Raw genomic sequence first — 13,960 nt, 5'->3', positions numbered from 1 at the left:
GGTCGAGCGGTTGGATTCCTGATTCTCCCCGAGTTTTGACGTATTGTGCTAAGTGTACTGTGGGACACACATTCATAAGCCTGCCTCTATCTTAATGCACGTCTAAGCCTTTGATCCTACAGGGAGGGCTCCCTCCGCGATGGTCTTCGACAAGCTTCCAGCGCCCGCGTCCGCCGCCTGAGCACTTCTGCACCAGCTCCCCATGTGCGCACGCGCCGAGGACCCCGCTCCCTTCCGCCTGCTAAGGCCCCGCCCCTCTCAGGACCCCGCCCCCTTGCCTCAGGGGCACTTCCGGGCCCCGGACAACTGTGCGCACGCGCCGGAAGCCCCGACCCCCGCCCCGTTCCCGTAGGCGCTTGCGGGCCCGGGTAGCGTGTGCGCACGCGCGGGGCTATTGCTGGGCGTCATGGCGGACGCGGGGTCTGGCGTGCGGGTTACTCTGCTTCAGTTACAGGAGTCCTTGTCCGCGGCCGACCGCTGCGGAGCGGCGGTGGCCAGTTGTCAGCTGCTGCGGGGCCTGGGGCAGGAGTGCGTGCTGAGCTCCGGCCCTGCGCTGCTGGGTGGGTACGGCTCCGGGCTTCCAACAGCCCGTAGCCCGGCAGCCCTTGCGGGTCCGGCGTGGACGCCTCGGGCGGTGCTTGAACGGGCTGGTCGGAATTTGTGATGTGTGTAAAAGTGGTTTGTCAGCTGCCTCTTTTCTTAACGGCAGAGGAAAGGTATTTTAAAACCAAAGGTGGTGAAAATGACCCGAATTTGGTATCATTGCTATCCACGGTGGGGAGGGACGAGAGGAGAGTATTTTCTTCCACCTCAGTGTCGCCTAAACCCACCAGCACCTTTTCCAAACCCCTGTGTTTGCTGTTCCTTCTTTTGAGAAGCAAGCCATGCTGTTCTTTTAATTCTTTAGCTATGCCTGGATGAGAACTTTTCCTTTTGCAGCAGAAGTGCCTCATTTCAGCATTTTTAAATGTGTCATCGCGTGAAAACATCTGTGATATTCCCTTTTTTTTAAAAAGGGAAAGTGAATCTTTAAAAAATTTTTTTTTAAATTTTTGTTTATTTTTGGCTGCATTGGGTCTTCGTTGCTGCGCGCGGGCTTTCTGTAGTTGCAGCGAGCGGGGGCTGCTCTTCCTTGCAGTGCGCGGGCTTCTCACTGCGGTGGCTTCTCTTGTTGTGGAGCACGGGCTCCAGGTGCGCGGGCTCTAGAGCGCAGGCTCAGTAGTTGTGGCGCACGGGCCGGACCAGGGCCCGAACCCGCGTCGGCAGGCGGATGCTTAACCACTGCGCCACCAGGGAGTCCCAGTGTTATTCCCTTTTAAAGCCGCAAGTATGCAGACTCTTCATGTTGTGTCCGCTTAATTAGAAGGTAGATGAGATTTTCTTCCTAAAAAAGTCATTGTTGAATAAGGTGGAGAAATACTGTAAGAAAAGTCTTGAAGAAGATGCTTTGCAGTGCCTGTATATTGTCAGGGGTGTACTAATGGGGAAATTAACGACCAAACAGCAGCAGCATTGTGTAAATGCTTTCTAGTGTGAGTTCTAGGAGTTCTATTTTGTTCCTTTAGTAGCTTTCCGTAAAGCAGTTCCAGGTTCACTCTGCGTATGCAGGGTGTGTCCTTTCCCTTGAGAGATTATAGGGGAGTGTACTAGTTTTCTGTTGGTGCTAAAACGTACCACTGGCTTGGTGTTTACAACAGCGCAGGTTTGTTAGTCTTATAGTTGTGTGGTTGGAAGCCCAGCACGGGTCTCAGCAAGCTGAAACCAAGGCAGCAGGCAGGGCCACTTTCCTTTTCTGAAGGCTCTGAGGGAGAATTCTTTCCTTTTTCATTCAGGTTCCTTGCAGTTGTAGCACTGAGGTCCCTTTTTCCTTTCTGGCGTTCCTTGCTTCTAGAAGACGCCTGCATTTCTTGGATTACGCTGCCCTCCTCCCCCTTCCTCCATCTTCAAAGCCAGCAGCAGAGGGTCAAGTGACATGCTTGGAATCTGTCCTGCTTTCCTGTCCTCCCTCTCCTTCCTCCCTCTTCCACTTGTGAGGGCCCTTGTGATTGCATTGGGCCCACCTGATGGCCCAGGATGCTCACCAGTTTAAGGTCAGCTGATTAGCAACCTGATTTTCATTTGCCATGTAAAGTTAGCATATTCACAGGTGGGTGTGACACTAGGAATTAGGGTTCTGGCATCTTTGGGGCCATTATTCTGCCTACCTCATTGCTGTGGAACATCTAGAATTTCCCGTTTTCCTTGTCAAAATACGGCAGCCTTAGGCTAGTGTTTTATCACTTAAGAGGCCGAATTGAGAAACAAGCAACACCTTTAGGGTGGGTTTATGGAGTACCTTGGCAGCTCTCTTATTTGTTTTGTTTGTTTGTTTTTTCCAGCATTACACACTTCCTTAGTTTTTTCCAAAGATTTTGGTTTGCTTGTATTTGTTCGGAAATCACTTAGCGTTGATGAAGTAAGTTGAAGATTTTCATTTTGCTCTTCTAGTATATTCCTTCACGTTGAGGTGACTTTTTTTCTTAGCCGTGTTTCTGTAATGTTTATTTCTTTTGTTATAGTTTCGTGATTGTAGAGAAGAAGCCCTAAAGTTTTTATGTGTTTTCTTAGAGAAAATTGGCCAGAAGATCACACATTATTCTCTCGATATTAAGGTAAGGAGGAAAAAACATACCTCGTTATATACCAACGTCCCTTTTAACTTATGATGTAAGTTAAACTTCATTTTATTTCTGCCTTTCTTGTTGGGGAGTTTATTTTTGCTTGATTGTGTTAGAAATTAAGTGGCTATTTTTAAACATATTTAATGAGCTAAAGCCCTTGTGGAAAACTATTAAATTGTAATATATCATATACTGGTATCGCTCCTCCCAGGCATAGTTTTAGCTGTTAAGTCTTAGTTATAAGAACTAAGGTCTTATTAATGATTTTGTTATGTCTCCTTTTAAAACCTAGAATACTTGTACCAGTGTTTATACAAAAGATAAAGCTGCTAAATGTAAAATTCCAGCCCTAGAACTTCTTATTAAGGTAATTAAAATATTTCTAAGTGCATGTATTTTCTATTAAATATATATCTTGAACTGAAAATTGGAGTTTTGGGTTATGTTTTGGGTGAGAGATGTTGTAGAATCACATTGACGTGTGGAGAAGATGCATGTTTCCCAACCATCACCCAGTAACAGCCTTGGTATTTTGCCCTCACACCCTTCTGGGTAGCAGAGGGAGAAGTTCGGTTGTGAGGGGTCTGGAGGGAAGGTAGCGCGGAGTTTCAGGAATTGGCTGCCCCCCCATTACTCCGTTACCTTTACTGTGAAAACCTAAACGCTGCTGAGAATTGCCAAAACTCATCTCATTGTGTCTTTGAATGTTTTCCTAAAACCTTACACTGGGATGGGTCTGTGTGTTGTATGTAAGTGGTCATTGGGCTCACTCTCATCTAGGTATCTGTTTAGATGTGTCTCTCTTTTAGAATTTCTTTGGGTCTTGTTGGTCCTTGTCTTAATATGTCTCTGAGAACATGTGTCTAGTCATCGTATAGTTTTTTTGGGAAGGTGAAATTAAGTCTACCTCCCCTTCCCCTTTGTAGCCCCTGTTTTTCCACCACCCACCTCAATTCGTCCTCCCAAATAACGTGGCTGGATAAGAGCCCTGAGAGGCGGAGAGTGAGTGCCCTAGAGACACGTGGGTGTGGAAGTCCGCTGTGTGTGAGCAGGTGTGGTAGATGGAAGCCTTTTTGCTGCTGTCTCTGTACACTCGGCTACCTTGTGTTCTTTCAGTTACTTCAGACTTTGAGAAGTTCGAGCCTCATGGATGAATTTAGAGTTGGAGAGTTATTTAGCAAGTTCTATGGAGAACTTGCGTTGAAAACAAAAATACCAGATACAGGTGAGCTGTATTTAAATGTTATTTAAAAAAATATTTTAACAAATTAAAAAATTATTAGTGTAAAACTTAGGTTTTCTCTGCCAAGGTATTTATATGCTTTACAGATGAATTCTTTTTGCTGAAAACAAACCAAAATGGAGACAAGAAACAGTGTGTGAAGTCTTCTTATAAAAATTTTAATCTTTACAAAAGATTTCTTTAAATAGAAAACTCACAACGCATGTCAAATGTAATTTAGTTTATAATAATAAATTTGCATAAAACATATCACGGAAGATTCAGTACATAAAACTAGATATTTTGTGTGGCTTATCGTGAAATTATTTTGAACTAAACATCCTTTCATTTTCTTATTTGTGCATTTTTGTTTAATTTATTTAAGTGATTTTAGGCCTAAATTTGTCTAAAATTTATTTTTCAGTTTTAGAGAAGATATATGAGCTCCTAGGAGTATTAGGCGAAGTTCATCCTAGTGAGATGGTAAATAATTCAGATAAACTTTTCCGGGCTTTTCTGGGTGAACTTAAGATCCAGGTATGATAAACTTTATGATCTTCTTTCCTGCTTACATATATCTGGTGAATTTTTCTCTTTTAATGATGTCTTGTTAAAACTCTCCTTTCAGATGACATCAACCGTGAGAGAGCCCAAACTTCCGGTTCTGGCAGGGTGTCTGAAAGGACTGGCTTCGCTTCTGTGTAACTTCACTAAATCCATGGAAGAAGGTATCGCTTGATGGCACTTGAGTTTCTTTATTCAAAAACTACTGGTCTAAAATGAATTACTGTGTATTTTTTTGAACTTTTATACCAGTTGTGGATTCACATGCGCCTGGGAGAGACAATAGAGAAATTCCATGTGTCCTTCACCTGGTGTCTCCTGATGACGTCTGTCACAGCTGTAGCACGATAGCACAGCCTGATAAAATCTGTGGACCTTGCTCAGGTTCCACGTGCTTCGTGTGCACACATTTGTGTGTTGGGTTTAGTTTTGTGCAGTTTTAGCAGGTGTGGACTTGTGTATGCACGATGGCAGCCAGGATACTGAGCAGCCTGTCACCAGGAGGATCCTTCAAAAAAAAAGGCTCCCCTTTTTTTTTTTAAAGATTTATTTATTTTTATTGATTGATTGATTGCTATGTTGGGTCTTCGTTTCTGTGCTAGGGCTTTCTCCAGTTGTGGCAAGCGGGGGCCACTCTTCATCGCGGTGCGCGGGCCTCTCACTGTCGCGGCCTCTCTTGCTGTGGAGCACAGGCTCCAGACGCGCAGGCTCAGTAGCTGTGGCTCACGGGCTTAGTTGCTCCGCGGCCTGTGGGATCTTCCCAGACCAGGGCTCGAACCCGTGTCCCCTGCATTGGCAGGCAGATTCTCAACCACTGCGCCACCAGGGAAGCCCCATGCTCCCCTTTTATGGCCACAGCCACCTCCCCCTCCTCCCCCTCCTCCCTTCCTCCCCCTCCCCTCCTCCCGTCCATCCTTCTCCTTTCCCCCTCCTCTCCCCTCCCGCTCCTCCCCCTCCTCCCCCTCCTCCCCCTCCCCTCCTCCCCCACCCCCTGCTCCCCCTCCTTCCCTGCTCCCCCTCCTTCCTCCCCCTCCCCTCCATCCTCCCCCTCCTTTCTTCCTCCCCCTCCTGCCCCTCCTTCTTTCCTCCCTCCCCCTCCTCCCCTCCTTCCTCCCCCCTCCCCTTCTCCCCTCCATCCTCCCCCTCCCCTCCTCCTTCCCTCCTCCCTCCTCCCCTCTTAGTGAACACTTGGGTTGCTTCTACTTTTTGACTATTGTGAATAATGCTGCTGGAAAATGGGTGTGCAACTACCTGGAGTACCTGCTTTCATTTTGGAGGTATATCCCCTGAAGTGGGCTTGCTGGACCATGTGGTAGTTCTATATTTAATTTTTTGAGTAATCGCCTTAGTGTTTTCCACAGGGGCTGCACTAATTTACGTTCCCACCAGCAATGTACAGTTTCTCCGCATCCTCACCAGTACTTGTTGTTTTCTGTTGTTTGATTGTAGCCATCGTAGTGGGTGTGAGGTGGTATCTCACTGCATCTCCCTGATGGCTGATGGTGTTGAGTTTTTTCACAAGTGCCTGTTGCCCTCCCTCTCTCTTCTTGGGAGAAATGCCTATTCAAGTTCTTTGCCCATTTAAAAAGTCAGATCATTTGACTTTTTGTTACTGAGTTGTAGGGGTTATTTGTATATTCTGTGTATCAGTTCCTTATCAGATACATGATTTGCAAATATTTTCTCCTATTCCATGGATTGCCTTTTCACTCTGTTGATTGTGCCATTTGATGTGCAAAAGTTGTTCATTTTGAAGAAGTCCAGTTTATCTGTTTTTTCTTTGGTTGCCTGTGATTTTGGTGCCATCTCCAGGAGATCATTGCCAGGTCACTGAATCGTTGTGTGCCTGTGTAGAAAATCGTTTGTGTGGGTCAGTCCTTGGTTCTCTCTTCTGTTGGTCTGTGTGTCTGTTCCCCTGCCAACAGCACACTGTCTTTTTGCTATAACTATATAGTGAGCCTTAAATGTCGGGTGCCATTAAGTCCTCGCATTTTATTCTTCCTTTTAAAAATCATTTTGGTATTATAAAGTCTGTGCTTTTCCACATCAGTCTTAGAATAAGTTGGTCTGTGTCTGTGAAAAACCTTACTTGGATTTTGGTGGTCCTTGTGCTAAACCGGTAGATCAGTTTGGGGAGAATTGATATCTTTACCACGTTGAATCTTCCAATCCAGGAACACAGTGTACCTCTTCCCTTATTTAGGTCGTCTTTGATTTCCTTCATTAGCATTTTGTAATTCTTATGCTGGAAATCCTTACCTATTGATTTTAAACTCTGTTTAATACAGTTTTCTACATAGCTGTCAGTAGTGTTCTTATGTAGTATCTCAAAATTAAAAGTTTAGAGGGTAATCTAGCTACGACAGCATTATAAGCATTAGGAAATTCATTTCTTTTTACAAGACAAATAAAACTTTTAACCCCATAAATTCTTCACAAGAAAAAAATCTGTTTGCCCTTCCTTACCGTGTTTTGTTCAGATAATTGCCAAATTTTTCTATCTCCAGCATGTGTTTGCTTTTATTAAATCGAAACTTAAGAAATTGCCAGTATCCAGTGATTTTGGCCTGTGAAAACGGCAGTTTCGGATGTTTCCGCCTAGTGTGCCTATTCACCCCGTCTTTGTTGCCTCTGACCAGGAACACTGGCGCAGCTCCACCTGCTTTCCCTTCCTCGGTCTCCTCTCTCTTTGATCCATGTCTGTGGTCAGCTTCCCACCCTGTCAGGTTCCTGCTCAAAGATCTGTTTTCTGAAGCCTTTATGCTCTCCCTGTGGGGGTCACTTCCTTGGGCTTCTGTAGTCCTCTCTGTGACAGCACTTTCTGTGACGTATTTTTAATCTACCAGGTTGTATGTTTATTTTGTCACTTGACCTTGGTGGCAGGTAATGTTGCTTATTTCTTTTTGTTCTTGCTTCCTATATTAATTGACGTTTGGCGAACAAGAAAAATAATAGCACTTACTGCTTATTTACTGTGTGCTAAAGATTATTCATATTGCAAGGAAAATTCCTGTAATAACTCACTAAGGTAGGTGATAATATCTTTGTTTCATAGATTAGGAAACTAGAACTAAGTAACTTCTCCAAAGTCACTCAAGTAGCAAGGTGGGCAGAATAATGGCTTCCAAAGACGTCCTCATTCTAATCCCAGCACCTGTGACTTAGGTTATATCACAAAGGGGAGTCAGGTTGCAGACGGGATTAAGGTTGCTCATCACCTGACTGTGAGATGAGGTTATCCAGGTGGGCCCAGTATGATCACAAAGGTACTTAAATGGGGGTGAGGGAGGCTGCATGGTTCCTGTGACAGGAGAAGCTGGCTTTGAGGATGGAGAAGGAGCCTGGAGCCAAGGAGAACGAGCAGCCTCTAGAGTCAGGAGATGGCAGCCCTGAAAGCCTCTAGAAAAGAACACACCCTGATGACACCTTGACTTTATGTTATTTTATTTTTTCCTTTTTTTTTTTTTTCTGGCCGTGCCTCACGGCTTGCAGGATCTAAGTTCCCTGACCAGGGATTGAACTCGGGCCCTGGCAGTGAAAGTGCCGAGTCCTAACCACTGAACCATCAGAGAATTCCCTATTTTATTTTTTTAAATGAAGTATAGTTGCAATACAATATTATGTTAGTTTCAGGCATACAGCATAGTGATCTGACGATGAAATGCCTTTGGAAATGATCACCTCGACGAGACTAGTAACCATATGTCACCAAACGAAGTTATTATGATATTATTGATTATATTCCCCATGTTGTGTGTCACATCCTCGTGACTGACCGACTTCACAATGGGAAGTTTGTGGCTCTTAATCTCCTTCACCTGTGTCACTCATCCTCCCACCCCCATTCCCTCTGGCAACATGCAGTTTGCTCTCTGTATCTGTCTGTTTCTGTTTTGTTTGTTCATTTGTTTTTTAGATTCCACATATAAGTGAGACAAATACGTGGTGTTTGTATTTCTGTGTGACTTACTTCACTTAGCATAATACTCTCTAGGCCCATCCATGTAGTTGCAGATGGCAAGACTTCTTTGTTTCTTATGGCTGAATAGTATTCCTACAAATAGATGTATATACATAAATATTCACCACATTTTTTTTATCCATTCATTTATCCATGGGCACTTAGACTGCTTCCATATTTTGCTGTTGTAAATAATGCTGTTTTGAACACTGGAGTGCATATATTTTTTCTAATTAGTATTTTCGTTTTCTTTGGGTAAATACACAGAAGTGAAATTGCTGGATCCTGTGGTGGTTTTTGTTTTTGAATTTTTGAATTTTATTTTATTTTTTTATACAGCAGGTTCTTATTAGTTATCTATTTTATACATATTGGTGTATATATGTCAATCCCAATCTCCCAATTCATCCCACCACCACCACCCCTCTGCCGCTTACCCCCCTTGGTGTCCGTACGTTTGTTCTCTATGTCTTTATCTCTTTCTGCCCTGCAAACCGGTTCATCTGTACCATTTTTCTAGGTTCACATATATGCATTAATATACTATATTTGTTTTTCTCTTTCTGACTTACTTCACTCTGTATGACAGTCTCTAGATCCATCCACGTCTCTACAAATGACCCAAGTTTGTTCCTTTTTATGGCTGAGTAGTATTTCATATATATGTACCACATCTTCTTTATCCATTTGTCTGTAGATGAGCATTTAGGTTGCTTCCATTACCTGGCTATTGTAAGTAGTGCTGCAGTGAACATTGGGGGGGCATGTGTCTTTTTGAATTATGGCTTTCTCTGGGTATATGCCCAGTAGTGGGATTGCTGGTTCACATGGTAATTCTGTTTTCAATTTGTAAGGCATCTCCATACTGTTCTCCATAGTGGCTGTATCAATTTACATTCCCACCAACAGTGCAAAAGGGTTCCCTTTTCTCCCCACCCTCTCCAGCATTTGTTGTTTGTAGATTTTCTGATGGTGCCCATTCTAACTGGTGTGAGGTGATACCTCATTGTAGTTTTGGTTTGCATTTCTCTAATAATTAGTGATATTGAGCAGCTTTTCATGTGCCTCTTGGCCATCTGTATGTCTTCTTTGGAGAAATGTTTATTTAGGTCTTCTGCCCATTTTTGGATTGGGTTGTTCATTTTTTTAATATCGAGCTGCATGAGCTGTTTATATATTTTGGAGATTAATGCTGTTGATTTATCTGTTGATTCGTTTGCTGAGATTTGTCTGTTGATTCGTTTGCAAATATATTCTCCTGAAGGTTGTCTTTTCATCTTGTTTGTAGTTTCCTTTGCTTTGCAAAAGCTTTTAAGTTTCATTACGCCGCATTTGTTTATTTCTGTTTTTATTTCCATTACTGTAGGAGGTGGATCAAAAAAGATCTTGCTGTGATTTATGTCAAAGAGTGTTCTTCCTATGTTTTTCTCTAAGAGTTTTATACTGTCCGGTTTTACATGTAGGTCTCTAGTCCATTTTGAGTTTATTTGTGTATATGGTGTTAGGGAGTGTTCTAATTTCATTCTTTTACATGTAGCTGTCCAGTTTTCCCAGCACCACTTATTGAAGAGGCCTGTCTTTTCTCCATTGTATATTCTTGCCTCTTTTGTCATAGATTAGTTGACCATAGGTGCGTGGGTTTATCTCTGGGCTTTCTATCCTGTTCCATTGATCTGTGTTTCTGTTTTTGTGCCAGTACCATATTGTCTTGATTATTGTAGCTTTGTAGTATAGTCTGAAGTCAGGGAGTCTGATTCCTCCAGCTCCGTTTTTTTCCCTCAAAAGACTGCTTTGGCTATTCGGGGTCTTTTATGTCTCCATACAAATTTTAAGATTTTTTGTTCTAGTTTTGTAAAAAATGCCACTGGTAATTTGATAGGGGTTGCATTGAATCTGTAGAATGCTTTGGGTAGTAGTCATTTTCACAGTATTGATTCTTCTAATCCAAGAACATGATATATGTCTCCATCTGTTTGTGTCATCTTTGATTTCTTTCATCAGTGTCTTATAGTTTTCTGAGTACAGGTCTTTTACCTCCTTAGGTAAGTTCATTCCTAGGTATTTTATTCTTTTTTTTGCAATGGTGAATGCTATTGTTTCCTTGATTTCTCTATCTGATCTTTCGTTGTTAGTGTATAGGAATGCAAGAGATTTCTGTGTATTAATTTTGTATCCTGCAACTTTACCAAATTCATTGATTAGCTCTAGTAGTTTTCTGGTGGCATTTTTAGGATTCTCTATGTATAGTATCATGTCATCTGCAAACAGTGACAGTTGTACTTCTTCTTTTCCAATTTGTATTCCTTTTATTTATGTTTTCTTCTGTGATTGCCGTGGCTAGGACTTCCAAAACTGTTGAATAATAGTGGTGAGAGTGGACATCCTTGTCTTGTTCCTGATTTTAGAGGAAATGCTTTCAGTTTTTCACCATTGAGAAAGCTGTTTGCTGTGGGTTTGTCATATATGGCCTTTATTATGTTTAGGTAGGTTCCCTCTATGCCCACTTTCTGGAGAGTTTTTATCATAAATGGGTGTTGAATTTTGTTACAAGCTTTGTCTGCATCTATTGAGATGATCATTTGGGTTTTATTCTTCAATTTGTTGATATGGTGTATCACATTGATTGATTTGCATATATTGAAGAATCCTTGCATCCCTGGGATAAATCCCACTTGATTGATCATGGTGTATGATCCTTTTAATGTGTTGTTGGATTCTGTTTGCTAGTATTTTGTTGAGGATTTTTGCATCTATATTCATCGGTGATATTGGTCTGTAATTTTCTTTTTTGTAGGATTTTTGTCCAGTTTCGGTAGCAGGGTGATGGTGGCCTCATAGAATGAGTTTGGGAGTGTTCCTCCCTCTGCAGTGTTTTGGAAGATTTTGAGAAGGATGGGTGTTAGCTCTTCTCTAAATGTTTGCTAGAATTCACCTGTGAAGCCATCTGGTCCTGGGCTTTTGTTTGTTGGAAGATTTTTAATCACAGTTTCAGTTTCATTACTTGTGATTGGTCTGTTCTTATTTTCTATTGCTTCTTGGTTCAGTCTTGGAAGGTTATGCCTCTCTAAGAATTTGTCCATTTCTTCCAGGTTGTCCATTTTATTGGCATAGAGTTGCTTGTAGTAGTCTCTTTGTTTTGTATTTCTGCTGTGTCTGTTGTAACTTCTGCTTTTTCATTTCTGATTTTATTTTATTTTATTTTATTTTATTTATTTATTTATTTTTAAAATTTATTTATTTTTGGCTGTGTTTGTTGGGTCTTTGTTTCTGTGCGAGGGCTTTCTCTAGTTGCGGCGAGCGGGGGCCACTCTTCATCGCAGTGCACGGGCCTCTCACTATCGTGGCCTCTCTTATTGCGGAGCACAAGCTCCAGACGTGCAGGCTCAGTAATTGTGGCTCACGGGCCTAGTTGCTCCGCGGCATGTGGGATCTTCCCAGACCGGGGCTCGAACCCGTGTCCCCTGCATTGGCAGGCGGATTCTCAACCACTGCGCCACCAGGGAAGCCCCCTCATTTCTGATTTTATTGATTTGAGTCTTTTGCCTCTTTTTTTTGATGAGTCTGGCTAAAGGTTTATCAATTTTGTTTATCTTCTCAAAGAACCAGCTTTAAGTTTTCTTGGTCTTTGTTATTGTTTTCTTTGTTTCTGTTTCATTTATTTCTGCTCTGATCTTTATCATTTCTTTCCTTCTACTAATTTTGGGTTCTCTTTGTTCTTTCTCTAGTCCTTTAGGTGTAAGGTTAGATTGTTTATTTGAGATTTTTCTTGTTTCCTGTGGTGGGCTTGTATTGCTATAAAATTCCGTCTTAGAACTGCTTTAGCTGCATCCCATAGGTTTTGGATCGTCGTGTTTTCATTGTCATTTGTCTCTAGGCATTTTTTGATTTTCTCTTTGATTTCTTCAGTGATCTCTTGGTTATTTAGTAATGTATTGTTCAGCCTCCATGTGTTTGTGTTTTTTATGTTTTTTTTCCCCCATAATTGATTTCTAATCTCATAGCGTTGTGGTCAGAAAAGATGCTTGATATTATTTCAGTTTTCTTAAATTTACCGAGGCTTGATTTGTGACCCAAGATGTGATCTATCCTGGAGAATGTTCTGTGTGCACTTGAGAAGAAAGTGTAATCTGCTGTTTTTGGATGGAATGTCCTATAAATATCAATTAAGTCCCTCTTGTTTAATGTATCATTTAAAGCTTGTGTTTTCTTATTTATTTTCTGTTTGATCTGTCCATTGGTGTAAGTGGGGTGTTAAAGTCTCCTACTATATTACTGTGATATTGTCGATTTCTCCTTTCATGGTTGTTAGCATTTGCCATATGTATTGAGGTGCTCCTGTGTTGGTTGGGTGCATATATATTTATAATTGTTATATCTTTTTCTTGGATTGATCCTTTGATCATTATGTAGTGTCCTTCCTTGTCTCTTGTAACATTCTTTATTTTAAAGTCTATTTTATCTGGTATGAGTATTGCTACCCCAGTTTTCTTTCGATTTCCATTTGCATGGAATATCTTTTTCCATCCCCTCACTTTCCGTCTGTATGTGTCCCTAGGTCTGAAGTGGGTCTCTTGTAGACAGCATATATATGGGTCTTGTTTTTATATCTATTTAGTGAGCCTGTGTCTTTTGGTTGGAGCATTTAATCCATTCACATTTAAGGTAATTATTGATATGCATGTTCTTATTACCATTTTCTTAATTGTTATGGGTTTGTTTTTGTAGGTCCTTTTCTTTTGTGTTTCCCACTTAGAGAAATTCCTCTAGTATATGTTGTAGAGCTGGTTTGGTGGTGCCAAATTCTCTTAGCTTTTACTTGTCTGTAAAGCTTTTGATTTCTCCGTCGAATCTGAATGAGATCCTTGTCAGGTAGAGTAATCTTGGTTGTAGGTTCTTCCTTTTCATCACTGTAAATATATCATGCTACTCCCTTCTGGCTTGTAGAGTTTCTGCTGAGAAATCAGCTGTTAACCTTATGGGAGTTCCATTGTATATTATTTGTTGGTTTCCCTTGTTGCTTTCAATAATTTTTCTTTGTCTTTAATTTTTATTTATTTATTTATGGCTGTGTTGGGTCTTCGTTTCTGTGCGAGGGCTTTCTCTAGTTGTGGCAAGCGGGGGCCACTCTTCATCGCTGTGCACGGGCCTCTCACTATCGCGGCCTCTCGTTGATGAGCACAGGCTCCAGACGCGCAGGCTCAGCAATTGTGGCTCACGGGCTTAGTTGCTCCGCGGCATGTGGGATCCTCCCAGACCAGGGCTCGAACCCGTGTCCCTTGCATTGGCAGGCAGATTCTCAACCACTGCGCCACCAGGGAAACCCCTTTGTCTTTAATTTTTGTCCATTTGATTACTCTGTGTCTCGGCGTGTTTCTCCTTGGGTTTATCCTGCCTGGGACTTTGTGCGTTTCCTGGTCCTCAGGGCGTTCTCAGAGTTTTCTACTTGTAGCTGTGATCTTGGTTTCAGATTTCTCACCTCCAGAACTTGGTTTCAGATTTCTCACCTTTCAGATTTCTCACCTCACTGTGTGTGGTAATAAGTTTGTGTTGTTT

At 42.0% G+C, this 13,960-nt stretch overlaps 1 protein-coding gene across 14 annotated transcripts in view; it reads left to right on the top strand.

Moving 5' to 3' along the window:
• The first annotated feature begins 353 nt into the window (after positions 1-353).
• The window catches only part of PRKDC (protein kinase, DNA-activated, catalytic subunit), a 151,327-nt gene continuing 137,720 nt past the window's right edge, over positions 354-13,960 (top strand). For 12 of the 14 annotated variants that reach the window (XM_082433897.1, XM_082433904.1, XM_082433898.1 and 9 more), the window contains exons 1-7: positions 356-560; positions 2,379-2,455; positions 2,559-2,651; positions 2,953-3,027; positions 3,777-3,885; positions 4,307-4,419; positions 4,511-4,610. In XM_082433897.1, the coding sequence (XP_082290023.1) occupies positions 407-560; positions 2,379-2,455; positions 2,559-2,651; positions 2,953-3,027; positions 3,777-3,885; positions 4,307-4,419; positions 4,511-4,610 (721 nt within the window). In that variant the 5' untranslated portion in view covers positions 356-406. Of the gene's footprint in view, positions 561-2,378; positions 2,456-2,558; positions 2,652-2,952; positions 3,028-3,776; positions 3,886-4,306; positions 4,420-4,510; positions 4,611-13,960 lie in introns of all 14 variants that reach the window. The other 2 variants (XM_082433895.1, XR_014255729.1) reach the window with 2 other exon arrangements.

Source organism: Balaenoptera physalus (assembly GCF_965194825.1).
Source record: "Balaenoptera physalus genome assembly, chromosome: 17".
In the NCBI taxonomy this organism is placed as follows: Eukaryota; Metazoa; Chordata; class Mammalia; order Artiodactyla; family Balaenopteridae; genus Balaenoptera; species Balaenoptera physalus.
This window is presented reverse-complemented; position numbering and strand designations above follow the sequence as displayed.